The 14874-nt window shown below is 34.1% G+C and overlaps 1 protein-coding gene across 4 annotated transcripts in view; it reads right to left on the bottom strand.

Moving 5' to 3' along the window:
• Nucleotides 1-550: 550 nt before the first annotated feature.
• LOC135206225 (importin-13-like) overlaps nucleotides 551-14874 on the bottom strand; it is a 199827-nt gene continuing 185503 nt past the window's right edge. For all 4 annotated transcript variants that reach the window (XM_064237580.1, XM_064237579.1, XM_064237581.1 and 1 more), the window contains 6 exons: nucleotides 7790-7894; nucleotides 7317-7454; nucleotides 6891-7107; nucleotides 6606-6767; nucleotides 6204-6375; nucleotides 551-5324 (listed from right to left, as the gene is read on the bottom strand). In XM_064237580.1, coding sequence (XP_064093650.1) covers nucleotides 5216-5324; nucleotides 6204-6375; nucleotides 6606-6767; nucleotides 6891-7107; nucleotides 7317-7454; nucleotides 7790-7894 — 903 coding nt within the window. In that variant the 3' untranslated portion in view covers nucleotides 551-5215. The remainder of the gene's footprint in view (nucleotides 5325-6203; nucleotides 6376-6605; nucleotides 6768-6890; nucleotides 7108-7316; nucleotides 7455-7789; nucleotides 7895-14874) is intronic.

The following is a 14874-nucleotide window of genomic DNA, read 5'->3' as shown; positions in this document are numbered from 1 at the left end:
TGTTTGGAAAACAAGAGGAATAAGAATGCCTGTTTACTGCACAGTTACTTAATGGCCACCACTCATGACCCATCCCCACCACTTGAGAACTCCAGGATACAGTTGTCAGAACATTGTGTTAATAGCCAATTTCAACAACAGGTTCCTACAAAGCTGTAACTTTTCAATACAACTTGAATCCTTCTATAAAAATAAAGCCTCTGCCCAGCTCTACGATAATAAAGTTTATTAGCAGGCTATACACTAACATGGTAGCAACAAATCACTAATCACAATAAGAGTAGATAGTGACAAACAAAAATAAAAATGAAACCTTCAGTTTAATGTTGTCTTTCACTTTATGGCCTTAAGACATAAAGGAGTCCTCTTCAGTGGCCTTACCATCTTTATATGGTACCGTACAATATTCTGGTAAGCTTTGGAATAATTCATTCTCAACTAACATATTTTACATTTCAAGCAAAAAAGCTACAAAACATTCATAAAAATTCTAATATCACTTGAGAAATAGTTTTCATGATGATAATGCACCAACAGGGTAATCAACAACTTTCTTGCAAGAATATCTTTAATAACAATAAAAAGAAAATTCATAAAGATCTGGATTGGATCAAATGGCTACACAGCTAAGATTTCATATAATACAGTACAAATACATGCATATAAGAAAATATTTTATATGCAATACAATACACTAAAATTTTGCATATTCTTATGAGGAAAGAAATCACAGTAGCTGTCAAAGTGAAATACAAGTCTCCCAACATGAAGTTGAATTTAAACAGATAAAAGAAGAATGTACAGTATTAACAATGCACAATATAAGACAATAAAATACATAAACAGCATTTCCACTGCAATCAAATATTGCCTACAGAAAATGAGGTAACGGTAACTTGTCATCACTATCACTCGAACCTGGGGGGGAAGGGGATTCTATACTATATTTACAGAACTGCATGTGCAATTATATCTGTATACCAGTTAAAATATAGGCATGGTCCATAGACCAAAATAGATACCCAGCCTATCATATCTGATGTCTGTAAAGGGAATAGAAAATAGAACTATCTATTTCATGTACATTATCTTCAACAATGTAATAGCCATTCTAGTGCAAGGATTTGTATTAACTTAATACACAATTACTAGAAGGGAAAGGCATAGTGAACCAGAAAGCTGACTCTCAAAATATCACAGTTGATGAGGGAAAAAAAAAAAGTCTATTGGCATCTCTGTTCCGTAATTCTCCATGACTATCTTTGGGTTGAAGAAAATTTTTCCACTTTTCTCAGTCTGGACATAGTTGTTTTAGCAACTATTCTGTATGCTATAAAGATGAAGTGAAACTTACCTAGCTTCAAGTTAGAGTAACGTAATCAGACTGAAAAAGGTGGAATTTACTGCGAGGGCTGCTCACAAAACTAAAATTAACTAAACTAAAACATAACTGAAAACAGATTGAAGAGAATCAAATACCAGTATATTAAAACAAAAGCAATCTGAAAAATTCTGTATCCTGGTTCCTATACCCTTTCCAAATCTGCTGAATACAAAACATACCAGCAATTTATGCTACCAGCAAACTATTATGACCAATAAGCTGAAACACTAGAACTGTAGCCTAAACAATTCTATGTCTAGATTCAGCTGAAATGAGTTTAAATGGGAAAAAAATCTATTGCCAACCTCAACATATGAAGAAGCTAAAAAATAAAGAATATTACCATATTAAAACATTCTGCTGCCAGGTATGTCAAGACCAATAAACTACCAATAAATGCATCACTTTCATCATCTCTAACTCCAAGATATTTTCCAGATAGTATAGTTTCTCAGCTGTACCTAAACCATATACGAAAAAAACAAATATATGTCAAACTTTAAGGAATACATGTAACTCTTTAATGTTAGATTATACAAAATACTAGGTTCCTAAGATTACCAAAATTACAGCTCCATAATCAGGCCATGCGTTTAAAACTCTATAACTTTAAAAGTATTCTTATATTTTTGCCATTAATATAAATTTTCAAAAACTAATAACAGGGAAGGACAAAATGCTGCAACAAACAATAGTTAGTACTATTGGGTAGTTTTACCATATACATGAAAACTAAAACTAACCTGAAGTGAAGACAATGGATGGTCTTTACTATTAAATGTCAAGGTAAATATTACTACCACCATTACCATCCTATTCGCTTTGCTATTCTATCATACAATCCTGCCTGCTGAATACTAGTACAACATACATTTGCTTCTGATACACATTAGCTGCAAGGTATAAACTACTCACCTAGATTTCATAGCATCTCATCACAAATAGAAATGCAGTTGCAACAAAAATCAGTATGATGAAAAATGACTGAAAATTATAACTCAAATTTCAAATTCAGAACCAAAACTAGCCAATGAGGGATTAGTATGACAAAAGCTCCCATATCCTTTGACCTGATGCAGGATTACCAATCATAGTCAAGTAGCACTACCAGCATAGAAATCTCCAAACCTATTTGGATAAAAAAAAAAAAAAAAAAAAAAAAAAACTCAGCACAAATTAATAACAATATCTTTTATGATGTAGAATACACAACTTTTTGAACAGACATTCCAAAACCTTTCATCCACTGCTTAACTAATGAGTAATTTCAACTTCATAGGCACTGATCAAGAATATACAATATTTATAAAAAAAATTTGAATTAAGAGCTCTTCTTGTCATCAGTAAATGAAATGCTCAACCACCAACTTCAATATTCAATAGAAAGTTCCTGCACATCTCAAAACATTATAAACTAGCTTTGCCTTATCAAGAGGAAAATAATCTTATGCAGAACTACCTAATATTCTACCAAACTACCTCCAGCATGACCACAGGACCTGACATTAAATTCCTCTTTCAAGTCTTACAATTTTCTTTTTACGTGGGAAACAATACACACAAGCAAAAAATATAGACCACTCAAGTTTTACATATCCATTCTCTTCTCCAACTTCTGTACAAAAGAGAAAAGTCCACATTTATTTTTACTCTATACCTAAACAAATGACACTGGACGGAACTACCGAAGGTAAACCAAAGGAAAGTACTACTATGATTAACCCCAATTTCCACATAGTATCTAATACTAAAACTTGCATTTAGTAACATGAATCTTCTAACATAAGACAAACAAGTGCATCTCCAGAACAATTTTTGGAGAAATTCCCTCATTACCTAAGAAACTACCATAAAGGGAATGGTAGAATTTTTCCTTTCTGTTATGATAAGTAAAATACCAAACAAAATCTTTTGCCCCAACTGAAAAACCCATCAACAAACAATACAGCTTAAGCCTCCCATAAAGCTGACCACCACTTGAGAAGCCATGACTGCATATTGCAAAAAATGGTTCCATTCTTATTCAATTCACATGCATGTCCTACCATTATATTTAGCTTTATCTTGCCGAGTGTAAACTAGCAGGATACTCCACCTCAAAAATGCTAACAAAATATACTGAGAGAGAGAGAGAGAGAGAGAGAGAGAGAGAGAGAGAGAGAGAGAGAGAGAGAGAGAGAGAGAGAGAGAGAGAGAGAGAGAGAGAGAGAGAGAGAGTGGATGGGGGGATTCTATGGAAATTAAGCAATTTGCTTCAGAGAATATCTCATACCACTTACCAAATGAGCAAGTTTGGTTGCAGAAGCACAATTACTTCCATATATGAACTCAGAGTGGCATCACAATTCTCAGCATTAGTACCAATAAGCAACTTTCATACACAACAGGGTAACAGCACAAGAGAATCATGGAGTCCTGTTCACTGATGGAACTTTTAGAAAAAGTTTTATATTGAAAATGTACTATACCATACAAGCATTAAGCACAATACATTAGACCTCTCTTAAAACCCAGTCTAAATGAATCCCAGAAAACTCTACAATGACTGGATTAGGAAATGGCACAGGGGGGAAAACACCAGAAATGGATGGCACAAATTCTTGGTACAGGTCATGCAGGGCAACCTTAGAAACTGCATGAGTGGGTACATTACTAAATGTAAAAAATCTTATTTTCTTTGTGTTACGAGCAAACATACAACCAGACTTCACAGAAATTACATCAAGCAATTCTATATGGCAACATTAAAAGAGACTTGTGACTACACACATGAGCAGCAGTATTAAGCACCAAAATTTGCTATTCCCACCCTACAGAAAAAAACTATTCGGTTTTACTCCACACCTACATTTCTATTGGAAACTTTAACAACCCAGCATTTAATTAAACACCAATTGTCATAAAGAAAAACCATAGATACAGTAATAATGTGACTGGAATGGATGAGTTCCAGAGTCAACATTAACTTACTTTGCTTCAAACACATGAGACTGTTTAGCGTGTATTTTATTGCAGAGTTCAAACAAGAAAAAAAATTGGGGATGCATATATTTACAGGTCTAACACTGTGTGAACCCTGATACAAGGTTCAGATTGTCAGTGGGAAATCACTCCATTTGAACAACTACAAAGTTTAATGTGAACAAAAACCATCCTTGCTGCTTATGTATTCTGTATAGGGTTATTTGACCGATTCATTCTCTATTCCAACTACAGACATCCATATAAGCCAAGAATTAATACTGTGGGTGGCATTGCTATTGCCATGAGGGCTAAAAGGTCATAAATATTTACATATTCTTGCTACGAAAGCTGCATCCAATTAACGTACATACTGCCAGTCTTGTTATTTCAGTACTTTTTCCTTTGTGACATACTACACAGGGCAAATGATAATTCACCATTTAAATCACCTTCACCACTATATATATATAATATATGGAATTGGCTTTGTACACAATATATTGATATTTAAGGGCTATATATGTAAATCTGGAAGGGTATCCTACATATGGATGAGGTTTGTATAGAAAAAAATTCTGAAGAACAAGGAATACGAATATATTCAAATGACTCCCAATTTTTACCCAACACAAACAGAATGACCCTTCATATTCAATACAAGTGTACACAATCCCTTTAATTAAAAATATGGAAAACCATTTCCAATAAATATCGTGACAACTTGAGATCAGTGCCATGACCATGGCTTGGTGATAGGATTAATTTTCTTTTCCGAACAAGAAACACTGAGCATGTCACTTGCTATGAACTGGCTACTCATGCTTAGCTTCTTGTGCAGCAAATTTAATTGACAATGACATGTAGACATTAATGGAAGCCTCGTGTTTGTGCTCCGTAATCAGTTCCAGCCAGTCCTCTCCCTATGAGGGCTAGATCCGTCACAGCTTCCAAGATTCTTCGTTTACTACCTCGATTCCTGAAAAGTACAGTATTGTCAAAGAACCTAGTATGTGACTGGTTCTTAAAACTAACATGCAATACTGCATTACATAAAACATCATGCAATACCACTTTTTTGGGTTGCTTGCTTGCCATTTCTTTCCTTATCACATAACCAAAAGGTTCCAGAAAAGTTTAAGATTTAAAACTGTATGCATCACAGGACTTATTTCCAAGAGAACATATCCACGATTTTGTGAAGACCTAAGTAGATGAAGTCCTTAATTAAATGAGAATTCCTGACTGTTGTTTCCAGGGTCCAATAAAATACTTCCAAGCCACATGACACCATGATACTGACTTGAAGTACTTGAAGGCACAGAGTACATCACTTTACTACAAAGACGAAACCTCAAAAAAACCAGGTTGTATTCATCTTCCAATGCTTTGGTTATCTTCAAGATAATCACATTCTATTTTCTCTTCAAAATTTTGTTGCCCCATCAAAATATAAATTTACGTATACGTACTACGTATTGTGAATTATTCCTTACCAACCTCATGACAGTCTGGCAGAGGTACTTCTACTAGGGTTATAAAGTTACTAGGTCAATCGTACACCAAAATTTAAAAAAATAAACTGAAATGTTATCAACTTAAACTACTAATGATATACTTAGTAATAAAAACCAATAAATCATGGTTCATATCAAAAGATATACATAAACAGTATCCTAAAAATTTGAATACTGAAGTGTTCTTGTAACAGCTAACACCATTTACTAACATGACCTTAAAAATTGAGTAAACTGCTGTAATTCCCAGTCATGAAGAAATACATGTATCTTAAAATGCCTCCAGTACTGTAATTCATTAATAATAAAAAAATATTTTACAGTTAAAGTACAGTACTTACTTTAGGACTTTCTTAGCAAAGTCTTCCTTTTGTTGAGCATTTACCCGTGGGGACAAAAATGTTTCATCAGCTTGCACAGTTTTGAATGTGCGCGCTAAATCATCTCCATACATCTTGCACAATGCACTCAAGACATCACTGAAGCTAGTCAAACTGTGTCGTGGAGAATTGCCTGAGAAAGACAAAAGAATTAACTTTTTCTTTTACCACCTGAGAAAATCTAAACAACCTGTCTAGTTTACATGCAACAAGACCATCTGTACATTTTAATGAATTCATACTAAGAAATAATTGTTCAAATTCATTATGGCACATCAATACAATTAAGTAAATGACAGGTAACTGTGTACACCATTTCATTTAATTCTAGAAAATACATGGCAGTTTCCTTTAACCACTTACATATACAAAACATTAATGTTCTGACAAGAGTTTCAGTATTGTGAGCAACAACAGGCTGTAGACACCCAACATTTGGGTCTCGGCTGAGGTTGATGAAACTTGCAAGGAACTGCCCAGCAGATCTCACAGTGCCTTCCTCAGGCAACTTCAGGGCTTCCACACCTATTGAAAATGAAAAGTACCTTAAGCTGCACATTTAACAAAAAGCCTTAATTTATTCATACTACAAACATATGGTTTATGTAGCGTCATCCACAGGGCCAAATAAATGTGCTAACAGCTTACCCAAATGAAATAATGGAGTTATATGATTATGATGGGAAACAATGAGATTCGGAGTCTTTTTAAAGGAAGCAGAGAGTAGCATGAGGCAGCCATGGATAGCATCAGTATGAGACCAAAGGTCTGCTGACGCTCTGTTGAGGGTTGTAGCAGTTACCATTCGCAAGAGAACCCCCATATTGCTTTCTTGATTGCCGTCCCGACCAAACAAGATTACAAGCTGGAGCAGTAAAATCAGTGTGTTATTTTCATATACAAATTTATTTAAATCTTGAAGAGATCAAAATATTAAGACAAAAACTTCAAGTCAATGAGTATGCAGAAATTATACATTTTACAACCTTCTGTTTTGTCCAAAATTATATTTCTCTGAACCATCACAATCTCAGGTATGTTGAAAAAAAAAAAAAAAACTGGCCAAAATCTTACCTGTTTGACTAAGTCTAGTATTGCAGGGTTTAGAGATGCTTCATAAAGCTGAGGTATGATTTCTAAAATGGCTGGAAGAATTGCTACACAATCATCCACCAATGTGCTTATGCTATTCTTCAATAACTTACACAGTGCCTAAAAGGGAAAACATTCAGGGATTTACTCACGAACAAAAACTTGCTTCAGCAATCTTCATAAAAACCATATTGTAAGTTCTTCACCAATCACTGACATTACATGAACATCCCAGATATAAATAGCTGTTTTTTTTAACAAGAGCCTCTTTCATATCAAAATATCATCCAATAACCCACTACCCTTGCAAAAACTGTGTATTATCCCAGTAACAACAGTATAAATGCCACATAAATGTAGTGTTACTAACATATACAACTAAAAAGAATATTTAATAGATCTACTCTGTGTCTATCAGGAAAATTAAATTTCAATATCATAACATCAATACTAACCTCTATAATCTCCTGGTCTGTAGTTGCTTTGGCTGCAATATCTGACAGCAAAGGCATTAATTGCTGTAAAACCAAAAGCAGAGGTTGTGGCTCCCCACTAACCACCTGCAATAAATAGTAGAATTAAAACTTCCAGTAAACATACCAACTACCAAAGAACTATAATATTTCTACTAATACTATCACTTATCTTTAGGATATCACTCTAATATGGCAACACTTATTACTTTGGACAACCAGGGCCTGCCTAGTGAGAGGGACCACTTTGCACTTGTAATGTGGAGATACTAAATCTTTCTCAAGATTTTGTGGTTCCAAGCAAACAAGATTTTTATTTGTTACTTTTCAACTGCTCTTTTTTATCTGTTCTGATCTGATCTGAATGATCCATTTACCTTTCTTCAATTATCTTCTTTCATTTAAAAACTAACAAGAAAAAATTACTTTGTTCTTTAGCAACTTTTGTTCTTTACCCAACATGAATAAAATCAGGAAGCTCAGTAATTCAGTATATTATCATCTCCCACTGAGACTATGCTGTACTGGATATGACAAAATGTTAATGATATATATGCTTCCAAATTTCTTTTATTACATGCTATAATGAAACCTCCTGTAACGTTTCCATCTTTACTGGAAATTAATATTAAATAATAACTAAGATCTTTACCCCACAGAAAATGCATTCATTATTACAATAAAAATTTCTATATCAAATGGATTCAACATAATTCTACACAGCAGTGTTGGACTTGTGGGTGATTGAACTGTAATCCCTGACGAAAGAAACCCCCCAAAAATGACGGCAGCAAGTCCTCAAGTTATGTTTTTTAAATATAACACTTTCCCTCTCTCTCTTATATTTATGCTTTTGGTGACTTTCTGTGCAATCCATTTTTCTTGTTTTACTTTCTGATTATCTATGCAATCCACTTCATTCTTGTTTTACCTTTAACATCTGTAGTATTTAACCCTTAAACGCTGACTGGACGTATTGTACGTCGACTAAAATTCTCTGTCGGGTGCCAAGTGGACGTATGGCACATCGACTACAAAAAGTTTTTAAAAAATTCGCAGAACAATAGTTATAGGCCTAGTTTGCGAAACATTTTAAATCTCGCCCCTTGAGGGATGCTGGGAGTTCCCGTATCATGCTGTTTTGTTTTGTTTACAAGCGTTACCCAGCTGCGCATGCACGAATTTCTTTCTTCTCGCACTACAAAGCGTCAGCGACGCATCGTCGGAGAGCGTCGGTCAACTTCAACTCTGCCGAAATGGTCGAAAAATGCAATTGTAAACTAAAACCCTTACATTCTAGTAACATTCAATCATTTACCTTCATTTTACAACAAACGGTAAGTTTCTAGCACAATATTTCGATTTATGGTGAATTTTTGAAAAAACTTTTTCCTTCCCTCCGCGCGCAGTAACTCTGCTGAAAATCTCAGAATTTCTTTAGTTACCGTGTCGTAATTTTCACACCGTTTTCTATTAGGCCTTACATAGTGTTATACATGAAAATGTGTGCAATTTCATGCAGAATACAGTGGTCCCCCCGTATTCGCGGGGGATGCGTACCAGACCCCCCAGCGAATAGTTAGAATCCGCGAATGTTTGGAACCCCTATAAAAACGCTAAAAACAGCCTATTTTGTTAGTTAAAACTTAAGAAAAACCACTACAAATTTTCATACTTGGTTTTTTTAAGTTTTATCACAAAAAGTGCATTTTATGATGAAATTGATAACAAAAACCAGGAATTTGTGGATATTTCTCATAGAAAAATACCGCGAATGCGCGAATTTTCCGCGAATAATGCAGGGAAACGTTCCCGAGAGAAATCCGCGAATGTGTGAGTCCGTGAATCCGGAGAACGCGAATACGGGGGGTCCACTGTACAACAAAAAATAACTCATGGTTGTAGCTTTAATCAGTTTTGAAATATTTTCATATAAATCACGACAAGTGCCAAAATTTAAACCTGCGGTCAACTTGGACTCTACCAAAATGGTCGAAAAATGCAATTGTAAGCTCAAACTCTTACATTCTAAATCTCAGTAGGAAAAGAAGAGCGTAGGTTAAGACACACCACATTTTAATTGAGACGCGTTTTGTTGTTTCTTCATAACCTTTTCAGGTATGTTGTCAACACATTTTTGATTTTCAGGCATTTAAGTCACGTACAGCGGTTCCATGATTACTTAAATAGTAAACGCCCATGTACTCAGTTTACCGTGGAACATGAAGAAAATAATATTAACTTTTCAGATGTAAGCATTACAAAAATTATCGCAAACAATAAGTCGCTCTTAAGTTTTAGCATTTTTAGAAAGTCTACTTTACCGGTCTTGGAATGAATTTCCAAAGTGCTACATTCTTTAACTTCAAAATAAATAACATTAAGACTTTAATACATAGAGCATATTATCTCGGCAGCTCCTGGCAGGCATTTGACTCAGAAAGTTTCTGTTAAACTACTTCAAAATTAATGGCTATCCCAATAATATAATATATAAAGAAATAAAGTTCATAAATATTTCTCTTAGTATAAATAGCAAAATAGATATACTAAGGATTGATAAACTAACTATGTATTTTAAATTTCCATATATGTATAAGTGATCCTTGTTCTAAATACGTTACAAGAGCGCTAAGAAATATGTTTAAGTATAGCTTTCCCCACATTAACCCCAAGTTAATATTTACCAACAACCATACTATCCAAGTGTTATTAAACCATAAAGATAAACTACCTTCAGACCTTTTGTCTGGCATCACCTATATTTAAAAGTGTGACACCTGTAGCGCCACCTATATTGGCCAATCAAAACGGTCGGTCCGGACAAGATCTTCCGAACATTATGGCATTTCTCCTCGTACTGGTTGCTTGCTGGCCAAGCCAACCAGATCACCGATTTTACAGCACATAGAAGAATGTAATACAGGTAGAAGATTGGAAAATTTTAGTGCGCTTGGTATTTTTAGAGAAGAGTCATTATTGAGAATCTCTGAGTTGATAGAAATAGTATTTTTAAGGAAACCAGCTTATAACTGACAATTCATCTTATCCCTTGCTTTTAATATATAAATCATTCAGTCATTCATTTGTAGTGTAAACTTTCCATCTCTGTCTTTCCTACCATTCTGTTTTTAGTATATGGTTGTAATTTATTTTAAAGATCTTATATACTTTATTTTTTTAGTATGCTGGTGCAATTTATTTGAAAGATTTTGACCATTATCTTATTGTTGCTACTTTTACTCAGCTTTGTCAGCCAATAATTACATAATCTCTTAACTACCATTCAAAAACTATAATGTCTCTTTTAGGCTTGAAAACGTTATGAAGAAACAACGTAACGCGTCGCAATTAAAATGTGGTGTCTCTTAACCTACGCTCTTCTTTCCCTACTGAGATTGAGATTTCCAAAACATCTGTCTTCTAACATTCTAGTAACATTCAATCATTTACTTTCACAATATTTTGATTTATTGTGAATTTAATAAAAAAAAAACTTTCTTTCCCTCTGCGCACGGTAACTGCTGAAAATCTTAGAATTTCTTTAGTCACCTTATCGTAATTTTTGCACCGTTTTATATTAGGCTTTACATAAAGTGTTATACATGAAAATGTGCACAATATCATGTAGAATACAACAAAAAAGTAACTCATGGTTGTAGTTTTTATCAGTTTTGAAATACTTTCATATGAATCACGAAATGGAAAAAATTTGACCTTCAGTCAACTTTAACTTGACCGAAATGGTAGAAAACTGCAATTGTAAGCTAAAACACTTCCAGTCTAGTAATATTCAATCAATTACCTTCATTTTGCAACAAATGGGAAGTCTCTAGCACAATATTTCGATTTATGGTGAATTTTAGAAAAAACTTTTTAGGTCCGCGCATTATGAATTCATGCATCATTTTGTGATATTTTCAATTTAGTGTACAATACAACGGAAAAAAAAAAAAAAAAAAAACTCATTAGCTTTAACTGTTTTGCTCACAGCACGATTTGTATACAATTATATATGAAATTACTTTTTGCTCTAACATATATTCCAAAAATGAACTCAATCTTAAAAACTAAGCGTGCTGTGATTTAAAAAAAAAAAAAATTAAAAAAAACACTTTTTTTTCCGCTTCAGCACTAACTCCCGAACGCCGCTGGCATATGAGACACTTTTGTAAATAGAGGCTCGGCGTTTAAGGCTTAATATCTTTTCATTTTTCTTCATCTTTAAAATACAGGCGGCCCGCGGTTAACGGCGCAATCACTCAACGGCGAATCGGTTTTACGGCGGTTATCAAAAATATTCATTAAAAAAATAAGGCATTTTAAAGGTATCTTTACGGCACAAATTTCAGTTAACAGCGCCGCTAGCGCCGTTGTCTAACGAGTTCATGCATATGTAGAAATGCCGTTCAGACCATAAAGGTTATGCAAATTATATTAACAAATTTTATGGAGAGTTATTACGTAGGTATTAGGGTAAAATATATGCCTCTGACGCTGTTCTATGCCGAAAATATCGAGTTACATAAGTGCAAATTTAGCTATGGATGTGTCGATTCATAAATGTTCATGCTTTTGTTTAAAATGTGTATGAAAATGTATTACGTGAAAGGCATTATTATTTCTGTACAGAAATATGATACAAAGGCAGCTTTTGAAACTGCCCTTCACGTTATCAAATACGATGTTTTTTCATGTTCTTTCTTGTAAGCCGCCGCCTGCCGCTCTTCCGAAAATATCGATTTAAAAAAAGTGCAAATTAGCGATCGATGTGTCGATTTATAAATGTTTATGCTTCTAAGTTTAAAATGTATATGAAAATGTACTACGAATATGGTATTTTTATTTCTGTGCAGAAATATGATAAAAAGGCAGCTTTTGAAACTCCCCTTCAAGTTATCGACTACGATGTGTCGATTCATAAGTGTTCATGCTTTTGTTTAAAATGTGTATGAAAATGTATTACGTGAAAGGCATTTTTATTTCTGTACAGAAATATGATACAAAGGCAGCTTTTGAAATTGCCCTTCACGTTATCAAATACGACGTTTTTTCCTGTTCTTTCTTGTAAGCCGCCGCCTGCTGCTCTTCCGAAAATGTCGATTTAAAAAAAGTGCAAATTAGCCATCGATGTGTCGATATAAATGATTATGCTTTTATGTTTAAAATGTGTATGAAAATGTACTACGAATAGGGTATTTTTATTTCTGTGCAGAAATATGATAAAAAGGCAGCTTTTGAAACTCCCCTTCAACTTATCGACTACGATGTTTTTTTCAAGTTCGTTCTTGTATGCCGCCGTCTGACGCTCTTCCGAAAATATCGTTAAAAAAAAAAAAAAAAAAAAAAAAAAAAAAAAAAAAAAAAAAAAAAAAAAAAAAAGTGCAAATTTAGCGATCGATGTGTCGATTTTTCAAATGTTTATGCTTTTATGTTTAAAATGTGTATGAAAACATATTGCGTAAAGGTATTTTCATTTTTGTACAGAAATAAGATACAAATTAAGGCAGCCTTTGTAACTAGGCTCCACGTTGTAAGGGGATGGTTTTTCATGTTCGTTCTTGTCCGCCAGTTCCGAAAAATGCATTGTTATTTTATTAATTACGCATCTTTTCCATAAATCCTTTAAAAAGTTATACATTATTTCACTGTATCCAAGAATATTGCATGTATTCTCATATTATTGTATTTTAAAATACTACGGCAAACTTAAGCCAGTATTCCGCGGAGCGGCCAATGTTGTGGTTTGAAATCAGCTGATGAATAAGAGTCTGTTTCACCATAACGCAATTCTGAGCGAATGCTTTTGCTTCTAGTTAGCATAAACGAATATCTATATACTTGACTTATATGAGACAAAGTTATTTTTCCATATACAGCGTGTTTTTTTAGGTGGAAAATATTTATTGAATATGTCTCGTGAATGTGAACTACTATTTTTTTTTCGTTAACAGATTACGTTGGCGGCATGTTTATTGCGTAAAAAATTACGTGATTCCGTTCGCAATACGTAATCCTTTATATCATCGTAATACGAACTTTACGCTATTTATCTTATATCGGCGTGAAACCAACAGTAAAATGTGTTCTTTCAAGCACAGTAGTTTTGATTAAAATGATTTTATCCCAATTTTATCTACAGTTGTGTTGGATGGCAGACGTTTACTGCAGTTTTATCCTTGTTGCCGATGTACGATAATAGTCATTAGCAGCTTGAACAGTTTTCTCAGCTTGTTATAACTAGGTTTAAATTTAACGGTATATTTCCCGATTGATCTTTAATCTATATTGATCTCTGATCTATAGCGAATAAAGTTATTACATTAAGATATCTCAGTTCTATTCTATACATAACGCCATTTATAACAAATACGGTAATGTTGCACTGTAGTACGATGATCGAAATACAAGCCAAACAGATGTTATCCAGTTCGGTTGTACTTAGAAAAAAAAAAATAGTAGTTTCTCGTTCGGTTGTTCATGGCTGTACACGTTCACGCAACGAGTATAACCTTAACACCATACTTTCATCATTCTCTTTTGCTGTTATTGAACTTATGTAACTAGAAGATGGATAAAGTTAGACCATTGTAAATTGATCTCTCATAAAATCGAACTATCGTAAGACTAATGATCGTAACCTGAACACTACAGCTACCTGTACACTGTATAAACTTTATTATATCTTTACATACTTTAGACACCCACATGTACTGTACAGTAATTTCTATAGTACTATACTGCATAAATATAATTTTACTTATTGCGCCGTTGTGGGATTACAGCGCCTTTGACTGGTCTAGAGCTTCGAAAGAAGGTGTGCGGCGGCCGTAGGCTTTAAAATCGCTCAGCGTCGAAAATCGCTTGGCGTCGGTGGCCAGGAACGGAACCCCTGCCGCTAACCGAGGGCCGCCTGTACAGTATATTGTAAGTAACCTAAATTGCCAAGTTCTGCAATACAAATACAGTTCTTAAGTATTTCAGAGGACTCTCCCATCAAATTCAATTACATAAATAAAATTCAACCTAAAAATATGATAAACTTTTGGGTACCATGCTACTAAAAC

Source organism: Macrobrachium nipponense, chromosome 29 (genome assembly GCF_015104395.2).
Source record: "Macrobrachium nipponense isolate FS-2020 chromosome 29, ASM1510439v2, whole genome shotgun sequence".
NCBI classification, from domain to species: Eukaryota; Metazoa; Arthropoda; class Malacostraca; order Decapoda; family Palaemonidae; genus Macrobrachium; species Macrobrachium nipponense.
This window is presented reverse-complemented; position numbering and strand designations above follow the sequence as displayed.